This window comes from Ixodes scapularis, unplaced genomic scaffold (assembly GCF_016920785.2).
Source record: "Ixodes scapularis isolate PalLabHiFi unplaced genomic scaffold, ASM1692078v2 PGA_scaffold7__128_contigs__length_106722199, whole genome shotgun sequence".
In the NCBI taxonomy this organism is placed as follows: domain Eukaryota; kingdom Metazoa; phylum Arthropoda; class Arachnida; order Ixodida; family Ixodidae; genus Ixodes; species Ixodes scapularis.
The window spans coordinates 63711566-63733124 of record NW_024609882.1 but is presented as its reverse complement, the minus strand read 5'-3'; the positions used below and the strand labels follow the sequence as shown (position 1 = coordinate 63733124).

Sequence of the window (21559 nt, the reverse complement as noted above, 5' to 3'; positions counted from 1 at the left end):
TCTTGACTACTTGTCATGTGACCTGACAAAATATGTGATGATGGCCACACAAATATTTTGGCACCCAGTAAGTTTGCTTTTGATATACTGGGCCCCGCCATCTTTTCGCTGTTATTGTCACAAAATTGGTTGTATGGTCACGTGATGAGTAGACAAATGTATATGGCAGTGGCCAGGAGGGGTCGCATTCAGCTGCGAGTTTAACACTTTAAGTCCCCCCTTCCCCCCATACCTCGTCGGCATCGGCGTGCATCAAAGTTAGCAAAACAATACGACACACGCGACTCCGATATTATGGCACAGTATACATCCTGGCGTTCCAGATCATATTGGTCATGATAGCACATATAATAGTGCAGGATCCAAAAAACAGCCTTTTCGTTCAGCATTTCATCTAAGGGTCTGGTCATGTTTGAATCTAGCTTGCTAGATTCATCTCTACTACCACAGGAAATAGCTGTTAAGAACAGGTAGATAACATGAATGCCGTGGAATGACGAAAAGCTTTGAGATTCATCCACCTGAACAATCTACAAAGCTTTCACCTCATTACAAAAAATAAATGCAATCTTACTAATGCATCTGGCCATCAGGGTGCCAGTGTTTCAGAATACTTTCCTGCCCAATGGCTGCGGGCTTTGTCCCTTTCTGCCTGCCGCCTTGTGACCATGTAACAACGAACAGCATTGTATGACACGATTATGTTGGTTACTCCATAATAAACCAATCCGTACGTTTCCAGCATTTCAGACAAGTTTGAGTTTGGGCATCAACATGTTGTTTACCTGAATCACCAGATAGATTAACTTCGTCAGTCAGAACAAAAACGGGAAGCCATCATTCAAACACCACGGAATTTACACAAGCTACGTTCCTTCCCCGTGTTCACTAGCTACAACTGAAGCTTCCTGCCTCAAATGTCCCAGCTGCTGGCTCCACCTTAAAACCTGCTCTGGCAAAATGTGAAATGGAGCTGGGGTTCAGAGGGGGATGAAGCCTTTAACAAGGCAGACCAACACTGCTGCGGTCAAGTCGTCAGGTGCACTACAACCCCACTCAGGAACTGATCCTGGGATGAACACATCTCCAGATGGAGGTGGAGCCGCGCTGTCATATATTGATGTATACGCCCTCACTAGATGGCAGGACCGACCCGCTCTGCAACGACGAAGCCGACTCGGGAACCGCACCCAGGAAGGCTGCTGCCATTCCGGCCGCGTGTGTTAATAAAGTGTTATTGTTATACGGAACCCGAAGTATCCGAAGTACATAACAACTGGCGACGAGAAACGTATCGACGACAAGCCGGAGAAGCCGCCAAGCAGCAGCACCACGGGATGACCCGGTAGGAATTCTACACTGCGTGAACTACACTGCGTGAACTTCCGAAACTATAGAAATGACGACTTTTGGCAAGCTAGAAAAATACGACAATAAGGAGCCCTGGTTATCCTACACGGAAAGAGTTGACGCGTTCTTCAATGCAAACGGCATCGAAGACGACGAGAAGAAGAAATGGATCTTCTTATCAACCGTCGGGACCAGCACTTACGCGACAGTCCGGAGTCTGCTAGCTCCTGCGAAGCCAAAAGAAAAGAAGTACAAGGACCTCATGACTACCTTGAACAGTCACTTCAGCCCTCCACCGTCCGAAATCGCCGAGAGTTTTCGCTTCAACACACGAGTACAGCTCGAGAACGAAAGCGTCGCTACGTTCGTCGCCGAACTTCGGCAGATGGCAGAACACTGCAACTTCGGAGCAGCTCTCAACCGCATGCTGAGGGACCGCCTCGTGTGTGGGATACGGGACAAAACTGTGCAGCAAAGACTGTTGGCAGAGAAAAACCTAACCCTGGAGAAGGCTGTCGAAATCTCGAGGTCGGCGGAAGCAGCGGAACGCAACGCGACCGAGATACAAAGAGGCCACGTGGACGCGACCACTTCGGGAAACCAAGAAGGTACCACTAATCATCTCAAGTTCCCCAGAAAGAAAAATGGTCAACAGGGACCTAAAGGTCAAAAATGGAAGGATCCAAAGGCCACAGCAAAAAAGAAGCCAGGACCACAAGATAAAGCAAGTGCCTGCATTCATTGTGGTTCCCGGGATCACAAGCCCCCGGAGTGTCCCCACATCAACACAAAGTGCTACAACTGCGAAAAAGTTGGACAACTGGCAAGTTGCTGTTTGTCAAAGACTGATAAACCAAAGAAGCAGTCCACAAAACAAGTGAACGTGCTGGAATCAGTTGGTGGACCGTCCGAGTACTACTTGCATGCATTGCAAGCAAACTCAACTGTGAAACCAATCACGGTAACATTCATGGTAAATGGACTTCCAATTGAGATGGAGCTAGATTCAGGATCCCCCGTCTCGCTGATCTCCGAGGATACATACCTGAGCCATCAGAGAAGTTTGCCTAGACCAGCTGAAACAGACATCAAGCTCAAATGCATCCGTGGACCCATTCCTCTACAAGGAACTTTGACTGTAAACGTAAGTCTCGGCGAGACCAAAAGTCAACAGACACTTCTGGTTGTTTCTTGCAAGAGCCCTAACCTTTGTGGCAGGGACTGGATGGCAGCATTTGACCTGCTTCCACGGCAAGTAAACTCCACTCAACTGGGAGAAACTGCAACCGACCGAGGGGTACTGGAAACACTCCAGGAATTTGAAGAGGTCTTCAAACCAGGTTGCGGTGCATTCAAAGGACCACCGGTGCATGTGGACGTTCTACCCGACGCCCAACCACGGTACTACAGAGCCCGCTCAGTACCATATGCACTGAGGGACAAGGTGGAACTGGAACTCCAACGACTTGAAAAAGAAGGCATCATCACGGCCATAGACCACTCTGATTGGGCATCCCCCATCGTACCAGTGCTAAAAGCCGATGGCAAAAGTGTCAGGATTTGCGGGGACTACAAGTTGGGTGTGAATCCTGCAGTGATGACAACCCAGTACCCACTGCCCAAAGTGGAAGACATCTTTGCTTCTCTGCAAGGAGGAGTCAAGTTTTTGAAACTAGACTTCCGTGAAGCATACAACCAAGTACTCATTGATAAAGAAACCAGCAAGCTCCTGTTCATCAACATACACCGAGGATTGTTTGCTTACAACTGTTTAGCTTTTGGCGTGTCCTCGGCTCCGGCACTGTTCCAAAGAAGAATGGAAGAGACCCTGCAGGGAATTCCAGGAACATCTGTTTACCTGGATGATGTTCTGGTGACTGGAAAGACCGACGCAGAACATCTAGAGAACCTAAGGAAAGTTCTCCAAAAAGTCAAAGACTCTGGACTGAAGCTCAAGCGAGAGAAATGCGAGTTCTTCAAAGAATCACTCTGCTATCTGGGCCACGAGATCAATGCAGAGGGGCTGAAGCCTTCAAAGAAAAACGCAGAAGCTATCCTTGAAGCACCTGAACCCAGGGATGTCAGTGAACTGAGATCCTATATTGGACTTCTTTCGTACTACGGCAAGTTTATTCCGAATCTGTCCACTGTGCTTGCACCCTTGTATGCCCTACTGCACAAGAACACCCGCTGGCAATGGACAGACACTGAACGAAAAGCCTTTGTCGAAAGCAAGAATGCCATCATGGAGGCAAGGGTTCTGACCCACTACGACCCATCGAAAGAGCTTGTTCTTTCATGCGACGCCTCACCGTATGGTGTGGGTGCTGTGTTCTCGCATCGGAAGGATGGCGTGGAGTCGCCCCTTGCATTCGCATCCCGGACTCTGACACCGGCCGAGAGGAATTACTCACAGTTGGAAAAGGAAGCACTGGCCATTATTTTTGGTTTCACACGGTTCAGAGACTACCTGCTGTGTCGAAGTTTTGTGCTCATCACTGACCACAAGCCACTTGTGGGGATTTTTCGGGAAGACAAGGCAATTCCAGCCATGACAGCTTCGCGCATCCAACGCTGGGCTCTTACTCTTGGAGCCTACAGGTACAGCATCCAGCACCGACCAGGACGTCTCAACAGAAACGCCGATGCCATGAGCAGGCTGCCCTTGAAGACGGCACACACCAATCCTCCGGAACCTCCGGAACTGGTCAACTCAATCTCGAGCTTGGAGAAGCTGGAGATTTCAGTCAAGCAACTGCAACAATTCACAAGCAGCGACAAGGACTTAAGCCAAGTGCTACAGTGGGTGGAGGAAGGATGGCCACAAAAGCCTCCGGACAAGTCATTACAACCATTTTGGAACAGACGCGATGAGCTAAGCGTGCATCGGAATCTCCCGTACTGGGGAAACCGAGTGGTTGTGCCAACCCCTGCTCGCCAACACATCTTAGACCTGCTGCATGAAACTCACCAGGGGATGGTGGTCATGAAAGGCATGGCGAGATCTCTTGTGTGGTGGCCGAACATGGACGCAGAAGTAGAGCGCTGTTCACGACAATGTTCACAGTGCCTCCAGAACTCCCCAATGCCACCAAAAGCAGAACCGGTACCCTGGCCCGAACCAAAGGAATGCTGGGAGCGTCTGCATCTAGACTATGCAGGACCATTCGAGGGGAAGATGCTACTGGTGTTGGTAGATGCGAAGTCAAAATGGCTTGAAGTCATCATTGTGTCAAGTGCCACATCCGAGCAAACCGTAGAACACCTACGTGACATTTTTGCAAGGTTCGGACTACCAAGGTGCATTGTAACAGACAATGGAACTCCATTCACTGGTCAGCCCTTCCAAGACTTCGTTCAAGGAAATGGGATCAAGCATCTCCGAACTGCCCCTTTTCATCCAGCATCTAATGGCTTAGCAGAACGAGCTGTTTGCACGGTCAAGGATGGACTCAAGAAAACGGAGGGAAGAGACCTCAAGCTCCGACTTGCTCAATGGTTGCTCATGTATCGCCGAGCACCCCGTCCGAGCGGAACGTCTCCAGCAAAACAGATGCTGGCTTATCCAATGAAAGCAAGACTGGACATCTGTATTCCCAGGAGGGGTGAAGAGGCAATTCTGGAGCAGTTGCCGATAGAATCTAGGCAACGGGCCGAGCAAGAAGAAAAAGGGGCTACGCCACAAGAGAGGGAACAAGGTAGCAGTTCGCAATTTCGGTAAAGGACCTCGATGGTGGTTGGGTGATGTTGAAAACACCAGTGGAACATCTATTGTTACTGTGTCAACTCCGCAAGGGCAAAAGCGCCGCCACAACGACCAAGTAAAGCCGCACTTGACCACTTTGGCATCAGGTCCTGGGGAACAACTACCACCTAACAAGGACCAAGGCTACGCAACGAGCGAAGCAAGGACGCCCGGTATGAGATGACCGACACAAACTGTCCGCAAGCCCCTGAGATTTACATAACCTTCGATAAGAAGGCAGTCTTCATTAAGAAGGGAGGAGTGATGTATACGCCCTCACTAGATGGCGGGACCGACCCGCTCTGCAACGACGGAGCCGACTCAAGAATTGCACCCAGGAAGGCTGCTGCCATTCCGGCCGCTTGTGTTAATAAAGTGTTATTGTTATACGGAACCCGAAGTACATAACATATATACCATCAATGTAGCCAACAAGCACGTGATTCAAGTCCACAACATTCATCAGTGCAGAGAAAACAAATCCCTACTTGAGAAAGAGGTCCAAGTATTAATTTTCAGAGGAACCAAGACTCATGACTGCCTACTAGGCAGAACTTTTATGCTCAAAACTGATCATGAGCCCTTGATGGGAGTTTTCGAAAAGTGCATGCAGACCAAATCCAACCACTGCAGCTGCCAAAATACAGTGCTGTGCACTCGTGGTTGTGAAGTACTGCTAAACATTTAGTATAAGCCTGGACAAGCAAACAAATATGCAGATCCGCTCATTCAGCTGCAACAGGAGAAAACAGCAGATTGCATGGAGTGCAGACCTCGGACATTTTAATCCAGTTTCCCAAAAGCAGCTGGAAGATCTAACTACAAAAAAATCCTGCTCTAGTAGCACTTCGAGAGACAATCAAGGAAGGTTGGCCAAGAAAGCTTCAAACATTCAGTCCTGCAACCCTTCTGCCAACAGAGGGACATATTTACCTCAGATGGTCTTCACATTCGTACTGAGGAGAGTGATCATGGCCGAGAAAGTGTGAGACACCTTCCTCAAAGAACCCACTGATACACAGGCAATACTCTGGTGGCCAGGTATTGCTAAGGCGACTGAAGACGTTTTACAAGCTTGCACAGTATGCCAACAGGCTCGGCCAGAAATCATGGCTCCGTGAACATGAATTAATCTGGACCGTGCTGCCCTATAGAAGGGAAAATGGTGCTAACTGTGGTGGATAGTTAACTATCTGAAAAAGCCCTGCCCAGTAAGACCTCCTGTTTGCCTGGTGCATGATGAGAGAAATGAACTGTTTACACAGTTCATTTCTCAGAATGAAATCCGCCATCTAAGACACCTAAGGACTGCACCTCGCGTCCACAGTCGGACGAAGTCGCCGAGAGGGCAGTTAGTATCGTGGTACACTGTCTGCCACAGGAGGACAATCTGCAGCAGAGCTGATGATCAACTTTTGTCTCAAGTTTGTTGCAAGAACCTCATCAATCAGAAAAGCAAGGGTAGACGTAGAAAGAACCAGCAACCTCAAGGAAAGCAATCTTCTCTTTGCAAGTGTGGCGACGTCGGTGTAGTCGTAGCCACATGCCAAGGCGGTTTCTCAGACGAGAAGAAGCCGACACGAGATGGAAGCGGCAAGCACTATCGGGAATCAGATATCTCTCCCCGGCCTGCCTCCCTTTGAGAAACAAAGAGAGCCGCCAGGACGGAGAGACGCGTTGCGAGGAGGACCGGAAAGGAGGATATCGTCGGGGAAGAGAAAGAAGAAAGGGACCCCGACGAGTCGATCCCAGATGCTGTCCGTCCGGCACAGGTGTGGGGACCACGATCGGTCCTCCAGTTCAAGTTGCAAATAAAATATAGTTAGAATTTACAAGCACATTCTCCTAGTCCTTTCTCTCCGCTTTGGGACGACCTGAACTCTACAGTGGTGACCCGGTTTTGCAAAACAACCTTACGCAACAGCCTCAAGCCCCGTCATGCCGGACACTGACCCCACGCCATCCGGCAGCATCTCGGCAGTCGCCCTCAAGCTGCCTGCCTTCTGGCCCGCGGACCCGCAGTTGTGGTTCGTCCAGGTTGAGTCGCAATTTGCGACTCGTCGGATCACAGCGGACATGACAAAATTCCACCACGTCGTATCCAGCCTCTCCCCAGCCATCGCCACGGAGGTGCGAGACCTGCTGATCACACCGCCAGCAGAAGACGCCTACAACACACTAAAGGCACAGCTCATTCGCCGGACCAGCGCCTCGGAAGAAAAGCGTCTCCAGCAGTTGCTCACTGCCGAGGAACTGGGCGACCGGACGCCTACGCAGCTGCTGCGTCGAATGGAGCAGCTCCTCGGGGACAAGGCGTCTACCATCGACGCCTCGCTCCTCCGCGAGCTATTCCTGCAGCGGCTACCAAGCAACGTGAGGATGGTGCTCGCATCGGCAGGTGACATCGGCCTTGCCAATATTGCTGAGCTCGAGGACAAAATCATGGAGGTCGCGGCGCCATCACCCAACATCTCAGCAGTCCATGCCCGCGGCATTCCGGACGAGGTACGTGAACTTCGAGCTGAAGTCTCTCGCCTCGCTGACATGGTGGCGCAAATGCAACCTCTCCGCGGCCGCAGCACGTCACGCGGACGCCCTCGACGACAATCTCGCTCATCGTCCCGCGCGGACTCCGGCGACTGTTGGTACCATCAACGGTTTGGTGCTTCAGCTCGCAAGTACGAGCCTCCATGCTCGAAGTCGGAAAACGCCAGGGCAGAGCACTAACGGTGGCAAGTGCTCCCGCCGCTCAGGACAGCCGCCGATCATTGTTTTTTGTGGCGGACCGCACCACTGGCGTACGTTTCCTCGTGGACACCGGAGCAGAAGTTAGTGTCGTCCCTGCAAGGGCACAAGATCGCCAGCACCCCAGTACGTCGCAGCTCCGGGCCGTCAACAACACGGTCATCCCGACGTACGGTGAGCAGTCACTGAATCTCGACCTCGGACTACGGCGGACTTTCCGTTGGGTGTTTGTATGTGCGGCTATCCCGCACGCCATTATCGGAGCTGATTTCCTGACGCGCTTCGGGCTACTGGTGGACCTCAAGGGGAGACGTCTTCGAGACGAAGCGACAAGTCTTACTATACGAGGCATCCCGTCGTCCCTGCAATCCATCAGCCCCACGTTCGCGGTACCGGCTGAGGAGTCGCCGTACGCCAAGCTACTCGCCGAGTTCCCGGAGCTGACGCGTGTTGGACCCGACGAGCACCCCATCAAACACACTGTGACGCACCACATCGAGACGTCAGGCGCTCCGGTTCACGCGCGTCCACGCCGACTGCCACCGGACAAGCTATGTGCCGCCAAGCAACAGTTCGAGCACATGCTGGAGCTGGGAATCGTCCGCCAGTCGGAGAGCTCCTGGTCCTCGCCCCTCCACATGGTCCCCAAGTCCACACCCGGGGACTGGCGCCCGTGTGGAGACTACAGAGCCCTCAACCGGATCACATCCGAAGACCGGTACCCGATCCCGCATATTCATGATTTTACAGCATCGCTCGACGGCAGTACCATCTTCTCCAAGATCGACCTGGTACGTGCATACCACCAAATACCGGTTGAGCCCTCGGACATTTCGAAGACGGCAGTAACAACGCCCTTCGGTCTCTTCGAGTTCGTGCGTATGCCGTTCGGACTAAAAAACGCCGCACAGACGTTCCAGCGCTTCATAGATCAGGTGTTGCGGGGCCTCCCATACTGTTACGCCTACATTGACGACATCCTGGTGGCAAGCCAATCTGCCGACGAACACCTCGGACACCTCCGAACCCTCTTTACTCGCCTCGCCGAGTACGGAATTGTCGTCAATGTGGGCAAGTGCGTGTTTGGCAGGCCGGAACTCGACTTCCTGGGACACACGGTGAACTCTTTCGGAATCCGCCCACTCAACAGCAAGGTGCAGGCCAATCCAAGAGTTCCCAAAACCGACAACAAAGAAACAACTCCGAGAGTTCCTTGGCATGATAAACTTTTATCGCCGATTTCTCCAGGGCTGTGCCGAGAAGCTGCAGCCGCTGCACCGGATGCTCTCGGGCGCGAGTAGCTCCACTGCAGAGGTAACTTGGGACGAGTGCACTACATCGGCATTCGACCGCACCCGACAGCTCCTCGCCACCAGCACCATGCTTACGCACCCCAAGGAAGCCGCCCCACTTTCCGTGGTCACCGACGCTTCGGACAACGCCGTCGGTGCAGTGCTTCAGCAGAAAGTCAACGGACAGTGGCAACCGCTCTCCTTTTTCTCCCGGAAGTTAACACCCACTGAACGGCGGTACAGCACCTTCGGTCGCGAACTACTCGGTGTTTACCTGTCTTTACGACACTTCAGGCACTTCATAGAAGGTCGCACATTCTTTGTGCTGACCGATCATAAGCCCCTCGTCCACGCTTTCCAGTCTCTGAGATCAGATGGCGGCAGTCATTCCCAGAGAGAGCTGCGGCAGATGTCCTCCGTTTCCGAATTCACATCCGACATCCGTCATATCCACGGCGCAGACAACGTCGTTGCGGATGCTCTCTCGCGAATAGGCGCCTGCACCGTCGACTCACTAGCCGCCATCGACTTCGAGAGATTGGCAGAGGTACAACGCGAGGATGCACAACTGCGCGACCTCCAAACAACACCCGGCAAGCTCGTTTTCCGCGCGGTTCCCCTTCCTATGTGTCCTGTCAACCTCATCTGCGACACATCGACGGGATACCCGCGCCCATACGTGCCTCAACAGTTTCGTCGCCAGATCTTCGACTCGCTTCATGGACTTTCTCATCCCGGTATCAAGGCCACACAACAGCTTCTAACATCCCGGTTTCTGTGGCCCAGTATTAACAAGGACGTACGCCAGTGGGCCCGCACCTGTTTGCAGTGTCAACGCTCCAAGATTCAGCGCCACACTGTAACACCACTGGGAAAGTTCAACCAACCTGACGCGCGGTTCAACAACATCCACATAGATATTGTGGGACCGCTGCCACCATCCTAGGGACAGGCGTACCTGCTGACGTGCATCGATCGTTTCACCCGCTGGCCGGAAGCGATCCCGCTGCCCAACATCACCGCGGACACAGTGGCACGCGCTTTCGTCGCGCAGTGGATTTCGAGATTCGGCACGCCCTCGACAGTCACCACAGACCGAGGCCGGCAGTTTGAGTCCAATCTCTTCTCCAGCCTCATGAGGCTGCTGGGGTCGAGAAGGATTCGAACGGCCGCCTACCATCCCGCCAGCAACGGCATGGTGGAGCGCTTCCACCGTCAGCTCAAAGCCGCCCTCAAGGCCCATCAGCGCCAAGACTGGATGGAGGTGCTGCCACTCGTTCTGCTCGGACTGCGCACAGCACTAAAAACTGACATCGGCTGCAGCGTCGCGGAGCTGGTCTATGGAACAACCCTTCGACTCCCGGGCGAATTTTTCGAGGCCGTGCCGGCCGCTAATTGTCCCAACCCCACAAGCTACGCCAACCAACTCCAAGAGGCCATGACGCAACTCCGCGCCACATCACCGCGTCAAAACCACGGCCCGTCTTCCTTCGTAAGCAGTGAATTGGCGACCTGCACGCATGTTTTTCTACGAAATGACACCGTGCGGAAGCCCCTTCAAGCGCCATACGACGGGCCGTACAAGGTGCTGCGGCGAGGATCAAAGAATATGACACTTGCAATCCGCGGACGCCAGGAAGTTGTTGCGTTGGACCGCGTGAAACCGGCCTATCTTGATAGCGCCCCATCTGCCACGCCGGCTCCTGTTACACCCCCGCCGGAAAGAACATCGCCCTCATCAGACGCTCTCCCTCCTGCCGACAGCTCGTGCGCTGGCGCTCCGCAGGTAAGGCCAGACAGCCGAACACGTTCCGGCCGCCGCGTCCGCTGGCCAGCACGACTTGGCATCACAGACCATTCGACACCGAACGCTCCCCTCCTCCGTTCTCCCCACAAGACGCCCCACGGGCCCTAACGGCACTCAAACGCTCGCCCGCTCACTGGGGGGGGAGTACTGTGCCGACGTCGGTGTAGTCGTAGCCACATGCCAAGGCGGTTTCTCAGACGAGAAGAAGCCGACACGAGATGGAAGCGGCAAGCACTATCGGGAATCAGATATCTCTCCCCGGCCTGCCTCCCTTTGAGAAACAAAGAGAGCCGCCAGGACGGAGAGACGCGTTGCGAGGAGGACCGGAAAGGAGGATATCGTCGGGGAAGAGAAAGAAGAAAGGGACCCCGACGAGTCGATCCCAGATGCTGTCCGTCCGGCACAGGTGTGGGGACCACGATCGGTCCTCCAGTTCAAGTTGCAAATAAAATATAGTTAGAGTTTACAAGCACATTCTCCTAGTCCTTTCTCTCCGCTTTGGGACGACCTGAACTCTACACAAGAAACGTCGGAGCTGTAGAACATTGGGTGCCAGGACGATCTCCCAGATTCTGAGAAAGCGCATAACTTTGGTACAAATCCATCATGGTACAATGAGGCGTCGCCTGGAGCATGGATCAGTTGTGCCCAAGACACCCTAACTTAACTCATTGCGAGATGTGTTATGAATGACCCCACTGGACACTTGCTTGTTTGGCAGTGAATTAGCAAAAGAACTAGGCTATGAACCAGGAAACAATCAATACAAGCGGTGCAAGGATGCCCCGCTCGGGCATGGAGAGCACCTACCCAGATGAACCTTTAACTCGCATGGGGGAGTGTTGGATCCAGCCATCAGGAGGCCAGTGTTTCTGGAGACTTTCCCACGCAACAGCTGTAGCTTTTTCTCTTTTTGGAAGCCTGCTTGTGACCATGTAACGGACATGTATGATGCAGTCATGTAAGTTCTTCCATAACAAACCAATATGCATGTTCCTTGCACTACACAGATTTAACAACCACCAATATTTGAACCGTGGTGTTGATAAAGGCAAATTTAAAGAAAAAGAGCTTCTGGCTCACAATTGCACTTGATGCATGCGCATGATTGGCCACCAGCCTCCTTGCAACATCCTGGAGCATTGGAGCATAAGAACATTAACACAGCTCTCGCACTTATTGGACTAAGTACAAGCGTCCAGATGAAAACTAACTACCAGAAACGAAATGGCTGCAGTTAAGTCTACTGCAAACAAACCAACCCAAAAATGCTCGACAATTAGTAAGTCGGCAACCACAATGAAAAGAAACGAGACAGACCTAAAGCTTCAAGCGATGACCATGGAGGTGACGTGGGTCTCGTGCCACTGCAAGAGAAAACACCAAAACTGGAAAATCCGAATAGGTAAATGGATAAAAAGAAAGGGTCGGAGGCAATGTGCAGGTGCCGAAGTGTAAGGGTCTTGCACGGTGAAGGCTCACATGCAAAGCTTGCAAAGCAACAGAACGGCCTGCAAAAGTTTTGAGCGGGTGCAAAAGAAATGAGAAACATGTGAACACAGAAAGAGTGTGCTAATTACAAGAGGAAAGCAAACTGAAGAACAGGGGAAAAGACAGACTCACATGGCCAAGTCTCTGCATCGACTTCCGTGCAAGGAAGCAGGAACAAAAGTCAAAGTCAAGCAAAAGGAGCATGTAAAACATGAACAGCATACAGAATGAAAGAAAAAGAGGCAAAGCACAGAAAAAACGAGACACGAAGGATATTCGCATGACAGCAGAGGCTTACATAAGCTCACATGCGAAGCACACAAACCATGGAGCCATGGAAAAACAAAAGTTCAGCCAAGAGCTTAGAACAAAAGCAATGCGCAAACCAAATAGCAGAAGCTGCACTATACACAAAGAAAGCAAAGCAAAAAACAATAATGAAAGTAGGGACAGCAGTCACCTCACTTGAGGGGAGCGAAACACTAATTCCTCCTACGCGGTACAGCCATGGACTTGCTGGCAAAGTCCCTGTGTTCAGCTGCCCTAGCTGCCAACCTGCGACTCTTTTCTCGCAGGAACAGTTGCAGCCGTGAGAGACAGAACCGCCTAATAAGCTTAGTTTTTATCTCATGGCACTCGGGCAGCTGAACACATTGGCTCTCTGTGGCCATCCTTGCAGACAGGCTGTTCAAGATCCCCTGCGCACTCATCAAATCTTGGATGAGGCTGCGAAACACCCTTTCACAAATTGTGAAGAGGGTGCGTGCAGCTTCAGACGGACAAGTCAGTGCATCTGGGACATAATTTTTGAGCCTGATGAGGCTGTTTGCAGGTGCTGTGCATTCTTGAACAGCTGCAGCACAGGTGTCACACACAGCATTATTTTTAATGACTGTCCTCACCACGTACCCACAGTAATAGTCAAAGCTATTCTCTTCAGGATGTGACAAAGTTAATTCCACTTCCTCAAGCAAAGTGTCAGTGGGCACAGTGGGCAGTACATTTAGGTCTGCGAGGTCTGTCAGGTAGAATGAAGCATCGTCCAGTTCGTAGGACCCTGCCTTAGAAACCTTAAGGTACTGTGACAGGGTAATAATCTTAAGGGCCATCTTAAACTCCAAGGGAGTTGGCAAAGGATTTCCCTGTCGTACCACTGAAAACAGGTTTTCCAGGCAATCCTGCGTGAACCTGGATGTCAAAATAAATGAAAAGGAGTGCCTCTCAATGAGATTCTGCTGCAGGTCCAAAATGGACTTAGTTGACAGCATTACGCCCGTTTGTACAGGTTTGAACACTCCATCCCCGATTGTCACACGGAGCAGCAGGTCCTTAAAATTGCTCAAAAAGTCCAGTGTGTCTTTGTAGCGGGCCTCATTCTGTCTACTGATTGCAAGGACCGGGTGCCTGCTGCTCATGAGGTCAAACCACTTATTAACCTGTTCGAAGAACCAGGCCGTGGTGAGGAAGTCCTTGCTCCATCCATGGTTCTCCACCAGGAAGCGAAGGGCGGTGGCTGTCGAGTGGCTCAGCACCCGCAGGGCAGTGCTCACCTACAAACAAAGAAATGCAGAGTTTTAGATTCTCAAGCCAATGCAATGTTAGTAAACTCAGCTGAAGGAACGAAGTCTGAGGACACCTAAGCACTTCTTATGAGTTGTGAATGCGAAAGTATGAATGTCGTTCTTCTGCTCCCTTAGTTCGTCTGCGGCGTAGTGGCCTAGACGGCCGAGCGCGTGCTCTCGTGAAGTCGCCGCGCCGCGCTGAGCTCGGCCGTGGAGCCTCCCCAGGGTTTGCCTGAGCAGGCTGCGCAGCCAGGCCCGCACCGCCGCACCTCTTACCAGCGGCCGGGCCGCTGTGTGTGCTGCACCGCCATAGAAAGGGCTTTTCTGGTGGCAGCCCTTGAAACTACGCCGCGCCAGGGCAAATGGGAGCCTCGTTCATTGATGATGCGCAACAGCTAATGGCAGCGTATCCATCAGATTTCTGTTACAGACGACAGGCTTTGCTCCATTGGGACAGGGGAAGGTGCCATTTGGCATGGCTTCAAAGCTGATGACGTCGGTTTGTCTATGGAACAGTTAATGCTTTTGCATTAAAACCTAAAATCTGGAAACTGCACCCTCAGCCAGTCGAAGAACTGCAGGAGGACATATGGAGGTAAAGGTCAACAACTTCTGCTCGTATTGTTCAAACAAATAGTTTTTTACACTTATTATGAGTTCTTAAGATACTCTTAAAGTTGTTGTCACTTGATGAGGACAACGCTTTTGCATTTAAATTAACAGTGTTTCTCTGTGATCAATGCCCACACTGCAGTAAAGCACACACTCCATTGTCACTTAGCTGGTTGTAGTGCTATAAATGTCACTGACCTCGATTTCAAAACCACTGTTTGATTTTGTTGAAATCATTTTAAAGGGATAGTACAACGAAATTTTGGCGCATACTTTTTGGTCTATACATGTTCAAAGGAGCAGTATCACATTGGACACACCAATATCTTGTTAAAAAAGATAAGAAAATAAATTTTAAGACAAATGAAATGATTAGCAAAGAGCACCTGGTGGATGTTGCTAAAGCCTTGTTTGTAATTCCCGTCTAGGAACCTTGACAGGTAGTGACGATAACTGTCTCGCCTAGAGCTATACACATACATGCTTTGAACCTGACATCATCCCAACAGCCCTAGAAGATTAAACCGTCACTCAAAATTCGTAGGAAAATAGCTTTGCGGTTAGTTGCGGTGACCCGATCGTGGCGTGCTTCGACCGCTTCGGTGGCTGGAACGGCTAGGAAATCCTGACGACGTCAGCCTCGCCGCAGCTTTGCTCATTTCGAGACAAACTATGTCACGATTGCACCGGATGTAATGTGCTCTTTGCTGGCTGCTCTCCGAGTGCTTTCCAGAGTGGGCCGTTTATAACGATAAATACAGCCATCAGGCTCAAAATACAAACGAGCAATTGTCATTTACGGATAACGTGGATCATCATCAGCCGATTTCTGAACACGACGGGTATATTTTCAATTTCGTTGAAGTATTCCTTTAAGGGTAGCCCAGCTATTTTAAATGTGATAGCATTTGCAGCCCCCCGATTTCTTGGCCTTGAGCGTGCCAGTACAATCGCCATCACCAATACCGGCGGGGACATGTAAAGCCATGTCAAGATACTAAGCATCTGATTAATACAGGCAAAGGTATGTTGTAACGCATCTCTGCAAGCGTTTCACGGGTTGACGCATGTAGAAAGAATGCTCCTCGTTTGTCTACCAAAAAGGTTTGCCTCTGCTCTGCACGGAAAACTTATACATAGTCCCCTTCTAAAGGGTCACCCTTGCAAAAAGCTCGCAGATTTTACAGCAGAATACATTATGATGGATCCCGAAATGTCTGCAACCAACGAGCCGACCGACCAACCCGAAAATCCAACTGCACAGAAAGTGATGTACCGGAAGGATACGACGTCATTTTCGGAAGTGATGTCACTGACAACGTCATGTCGACAGGTGACGTCGCCCGTCACGATTTCAGTTGCGCCGGCGCGACCTTGGGCGCCACGAGCGTTATAATTATGTCGTACGGCTTCATTACAAAAGACGCTGAGACGCCATGAAGCAGCAGGCTGAAAAAGTAGTTCAACGCGTCAAGTTCATAGTCAACGTGAATCATCAGACCCGAGTAGGAGCTCGGTCGGAAGCGTTCGAGTATGCCTCCGAGGAGAAGGCGATGCCAAGCGTACTTGCCGGGCTGCTATGAGTGTGTGTGTCAGTGGCGTCGGAACAGGGGGACTTTGTTCCCCCCTGCTGTCTAGACTTTTCAGGCATCGAAAAGTAACGGTGCTGGGGAAGAGCGACCCGGAGCTCTTTCCCAGCACTGTTTGCATAAGCGTCAAACCAGGGCCGACTTGCTAGAAACAGCGTCTCAGCCGAGACGGGGAAAGAAAGCACTGCCAAAACCAGTGCACAAGCTGAGCAGGTCTCCGCGTCTCAAGACGCTCGTGCGCCCCACCCTTTGCACTGTTTTCTTTCAGCCAGTCTCAGCTGAGACACTGTTCTAGCAAGCTGGCCCAGAGCAAACTGTCAGCGGGAGGCCGAGATCGAATGCTTCTATTTCACGCTTTAAATGTCGTTCGCAATATTGTGACGTCGCGGTCTGCTGACTGGTCGACGCTGTGTCACACCTTTAGCTTACGCTCTAACCGCGGGGGGAGTACTCAGCACTGGTGGTGCCCTTTGCTCCCCGCCCATTGGCCAAACTCTCCTAATATACGGCTCTGGCCCCAACCACATCTTTGAGGGTTTGTGTGGTTGGGAGATGCTTGAGACTACTTAGGGGAACCTCTAGGCTACTTAAAACCTAGCTTGAAAATCCATGCCTTATAAAACAGCAAGGCAAGACCTGCTCATCACTATAAACATCTTGCTCACCTTCATCTTCTCGAAGTGGTTCGGGTCCAGAAGCTCGGGACGAAGCTTGGGGGCCAACTTGAAGGTGAGGTTCTTCTGGAACTCGACAAGCTGGCGAACCGGCTCGAGTGATACAGCTGAACACGTCAGCCCGTTAACGGCTACAACGTCTGGTGGCAGTGTTATTGTCTGGCCACGCACAAGATGCCCATTCAAATTCTTCATAAGGTGGGGAACATCGGCCAAGAAAGCGATCTGCTCCCCAGGAACTTGTGGATGGGGAGTCATGTTGACGACTCTGCTGTGCCTGCCAGCGTTCACACCAAACTGTTTCCACATTGCACGGTTGCTGCTTCCCATATCACTCGTGACGGCCACAACCTGAAGCCCAACATTATGGCACCGCTTGATCAAAGTCTTCACTTCGGCAGCAGCGTCTTCTCCACTGAAGGAGCTGCCTACACCAAAACAAATATAACAAAAAAGTAAAGATATAGTTCAATATACAGAATCAAAAACTCGAAGAAATACAGAAAGGTGGCAGCAGTTACAGTCTGTTACAGGTTAAGAACAGCAAGAGAAGTGTCTCTCCCTCTTTCTTCACATTAGCGGAGCAAACGCCATAGAGGAGAAATGGAGATGAGCAAACCATCAATCACAAAGACGGAAAGGTGGTTTCATCCTTCCCTCCCTACTGCTCTTGACCTGCAACACACTATTGTATACTGGTGTGTTGCAACCCAGAGCTGTCAAGAAGTTAGAAGAGACAGGCAACAATTAGACCGTCCACTTCTCAGAGGTGAAAAACAATATAAGGCTGTTTCCAGGTTTAAAGTGTCACAAAAAACCGTTGCAAGATTACTACTACTCATGGTGTGCAGCAACTAAACCAACTGACAGTAAGCAGTATATAAAGAAATGCATAAAATAAAAGTAATAATTAATTTAGTTGCATTTTAGTCACTTATAACAACACAAACATCTGTTTTTCACCATGAGTCTAACCAGGTGTCTTGGGCTCATGGGCCCAATGCCCTGTGCCTGTTCCAGCAGAGCGATGAAGGAGAGCTATGCTATAGACGCTTTGCAGCAGCTGTGCATGGACGCCGCCATAACTGACCTTCAGTTTTTGTTTCCTCTTATTTCGTTTATTTCACTTCATCATTACCATAGCAGGCCAGGTTATTGCCACATTAGACTCAACGGTGTCCTTTTCTAAAGCATCGGCCTTTGTAGAGGATCGTCAACTACCGTTTCAGTTGCTCGGCATCTCGGTAAGACAAGAGAAGGTCAGCAATGGCGGCTGTAATTTGGCGCGTGTGTAAAGCGTCTATAGCTGTACTGGCTGTATGGTTTGGGTTAGGACTAAAAAAGGATACCCATATAAGAGATCACGCCACCTCTAGTCAGGGACGCTGCGACTGTGGTCTTCGATTAAAAAAAAGTCTTTAAATGTACCATGATATTTCGAAATAAGTCGGTTGGAATGAGAAAAACATAGTGCTTGCACCAGCTTGTCAGCACACTCAAAACTCGCCGTACCACTACATTTCGCAAACCGTGTCGCGTGCAAACCGACCAACAACAGTGCAGGCTAAGTGTTTGCTTCCCCAAACATTTCACATGCATGGCACGAACGTAAAACAACTTTCACTGTAACTTCTTTGCTGTTTGTGGGCAAGAAAAGCACCATCTTTTGTCAGTTTCTACACGTCGATCTGTGGCCAAGGGGGGGGGGGGGGGGGGGTGTTCTGACCCCTTGAACTTACCCCTGGCTACACTGCTAGATCTAACCTACTTTAATCGGTTTTCTTAACATACACTCAAATTTCATTTCAAGGATGGTGTTTTTTTTTTGTTCCAATACCAATAGATGAACTTAGCTCAATAAAAAAAAGAAGCAACATAACCGCTGATTAGCATCTTTGTAATCCAAGGCATTTCTTAAAAACGGATCAACCACAAAACCAATTTTGTCCTAACTCCTTAACTGGGGAGTTTTTTTCCACACGTCTACACACCTTGAGGTTTTTTTTCAAATATTAAATCTTAAAAATTGCTTATTAAAAAATTCAGACGTGTTTTAATAGGAAACTTTTATCCCTGTACTTTATATAGGAATTAATTCCTAGGCTCCCCTGTCGTGCCACGGCAACTTAAGCATGCGGATATGCTCGGCATCGACAAATACCATGTAAGCCAATACTGGCAACTCCCGCGGATCGCGGGCGAAAAGTGATCGCAGCGCCCCTGTCAAGCTCAGAGTCTCCGCTAGCAGACAAACTCTCCACAGTGCATTGGTTTTGCCTATCTCCGTGCGTGGTGACCAATGAAAAAAAAAATTGTCACGAGTATTCGCTGCTTTGAATGTTAAAAAATAGGTTCCACCTCATGAGTAAAGGACATTTTCTTTGCATGGGAAAGATATTACAGCTTGTAGGGTGCAATTTTCAGGGTCTCCTCAAGAAAACAATCTGTCAGAATGTACGTATGCCAGGCAAAACACGAATGCACCTTCGCCCTGTTCCTTTAAAAAAGGAAATGTAAAAAAAAAATTAATAAAACATTGCTACGTTTCAATTTTTTTGTTCATATCAATCAATTCGTTCTGTCGTTGCAATTTCAATTTCTCATGAATGTATTACTTAAAACCGTTTCGTTGAATAGCCAAGCTGGCTAATCTCAATCGTCTCCGGATGAAGAAGCAAAAGGCAATTTCGAACCACGTACGTTAGTGCGATGTCAGCATGCTCTAGAAGAAGACGATTGTTCATTTGCACATCTGACGCTATTACTGAAACTAATAAAAGCGGAGTTACAAAAAGGACACCCGATAAACGGTCGTCCACCTCCTTCAATTTTTTAAAGTCTACTTTCTTTTTATGTTTGAGGCGACGCTACGCCACTGTGGTCTTTCTTCCTCCTGCGTTTATGTTTTTTTGTTTGATTTTTTCTTTCTTGTGTTTGCGTAACGTTCGAACCATCACGTATTTTGCTTTGTCTTGTTTGGCTTAGTTTTTACTTTCTTTCCTTCGCTTTGTCGCTTACTACCACCGGTTTGTCTGCTACGCTATGCCCGGACATTTGGAGGGCCGTCTGCAACTTTGTTGTTGTTGTTTTTCCACTGTCGTCTGTGATAACATCCTATGTTCGCCTTCGATCGAGGTTCTGACGCGAAATCTTCATATGTTCTTTTTGATACTTAATAAATATATTAAAGGGCAACTCCGCTCAATTCCGAAGATTTCAGGATAATGATTGATTTCGAATTAAAAAGCCCTAGTAAAACACACTACGTCGTTTGCTTCGCGAAAAATGGGATATATATTTTTAAATCTAATTTTAAACACGAGCGGAAATCGAAACCGAAACTTCGGCTCCGCCCGGCAACATTGGCCTCGGGTCGCCAAGTACATGGCCATCACGTAGTACGAGATGTCACGTGATCCTCGGCCCAACGACGGGCGGGATTGGGGCGGGCGCGTGGCAGGCGCGAGTGTCGTCTGCACCGCACTCTTCGCCACGTTTTGGTGTCTACGGCATTCGACGACGTCTGCACAACTGCGGCATAAGTCTGCGCACGTGGTGTCCGTAGTGTGGACGAAACTCCGAGAGACAATAATCACAATCGGTGAGACGACGACGGCGGTCGTGACGCGGAAGACGGCGGTAACGGCGGGACCACGGCGGGCGGCCGGACGGCTCCCAAGAAACGCGCTGCGCAGGCGCGTTACGCCAATCACGTGGACACTGCTGAGCGCCGAGAGGCAGCGTTGCTGAGGTCATGCGCTACGCTCGCCCGGAGAAGTGAAAACAAGCAAAAGGGGGCCATGTAGATGGCGTTTAGCTCAATGTTGGCTCCGCCCATGCCGTAGCCTTGACTGCGCTGTTGGTTGCGCCTGAATTCGCCCGCTTAAGTCAGCCGATTTCGGCAACTTGGCGAGTTGCAAAGTTTGCCGGACCGTTTAAGAAACATTTAGACAGAACTGCGTCGTAAGATTTCACGTGTGGTCTTCCTAGGCGATACTGAAGAGGACTGCATTGTTTTTTCAAAACCAAAAATGAAGCGGAGTTCCCTTTAAGGTGCTTAAATTGCACGGTTTGATTCTTATTTACCAGGCAGTGTGAGCTGGACTACGTTATTCCTTTCCCTCTTTTTTGTTCTTACAGTCGAATCTCTTTAATTCAAACTCGAGGGGGACCGAAAATTTGTTTGAATAAAGCAAAGTCTGAATTACCAAAAGTTTCCTCCCATAGAGACGCATAGAATGGGACCTGCATGTTAGCTTGAAATATCCGCAAGTTTGAATTAATGAGAGTCGACTAGTTCCTACCAACGCCGCAAAAGCAAATGAACAAACGTGCAACGTGCAGCTAAAAAAAAAAAGAAAAGCGAAGCCCTTTTTTTTTTAATAGTTTTCTCGTGTTGCTTCCGCTTTGTTTGCTGTGGACTGAACACCAACAGCGAGCACCACCTGCTCATTTCTATGCTCCTACCTACGCCCCATGCGATCGTCGTCGTTGAGGTAGGTCTTTGCTGGGAGATTTGTAGGTTTGTATTGTCTGCTAACTTCTTCGTTTCATTCGCCATTGTTCGCAACTGTTCCCCGTTTCTTTTTATTTTCGTCTGGGATTTGGACCCCATCTTTTCTGCAAAGTTCGGAAAGTGTTTGCACGGTCAATCTTCTCGTTACATTTTGTTCTTGTAATGCTGCAGAGGAT

General features: G+C 50.0%; 1 protein-coding gene across 1 annotated transcript; it reads left to right on the top strand.

Moving 5' to 3' along the window:
• The first annotated feature begins 1399 nt into the window (after positions 1–1399).
• LOC121833145 lies at positions 1400–2786 on the top strand. The gene is made up of 3 exons (XM_042286251.1): positions 1400–1647; positions 1879–2494; positions 2691–2786. The coding sequence occupies exons 1-3, from the start codon at positions 1400–1402 to the stop codon at positions 2784–2786; spliced, it is 960 nt and encodes a 319-aa protein (XP_042142185.1).
• The last annotated feature ends 18773 nt before the right edge of the window (positions 2787–21559 follow it).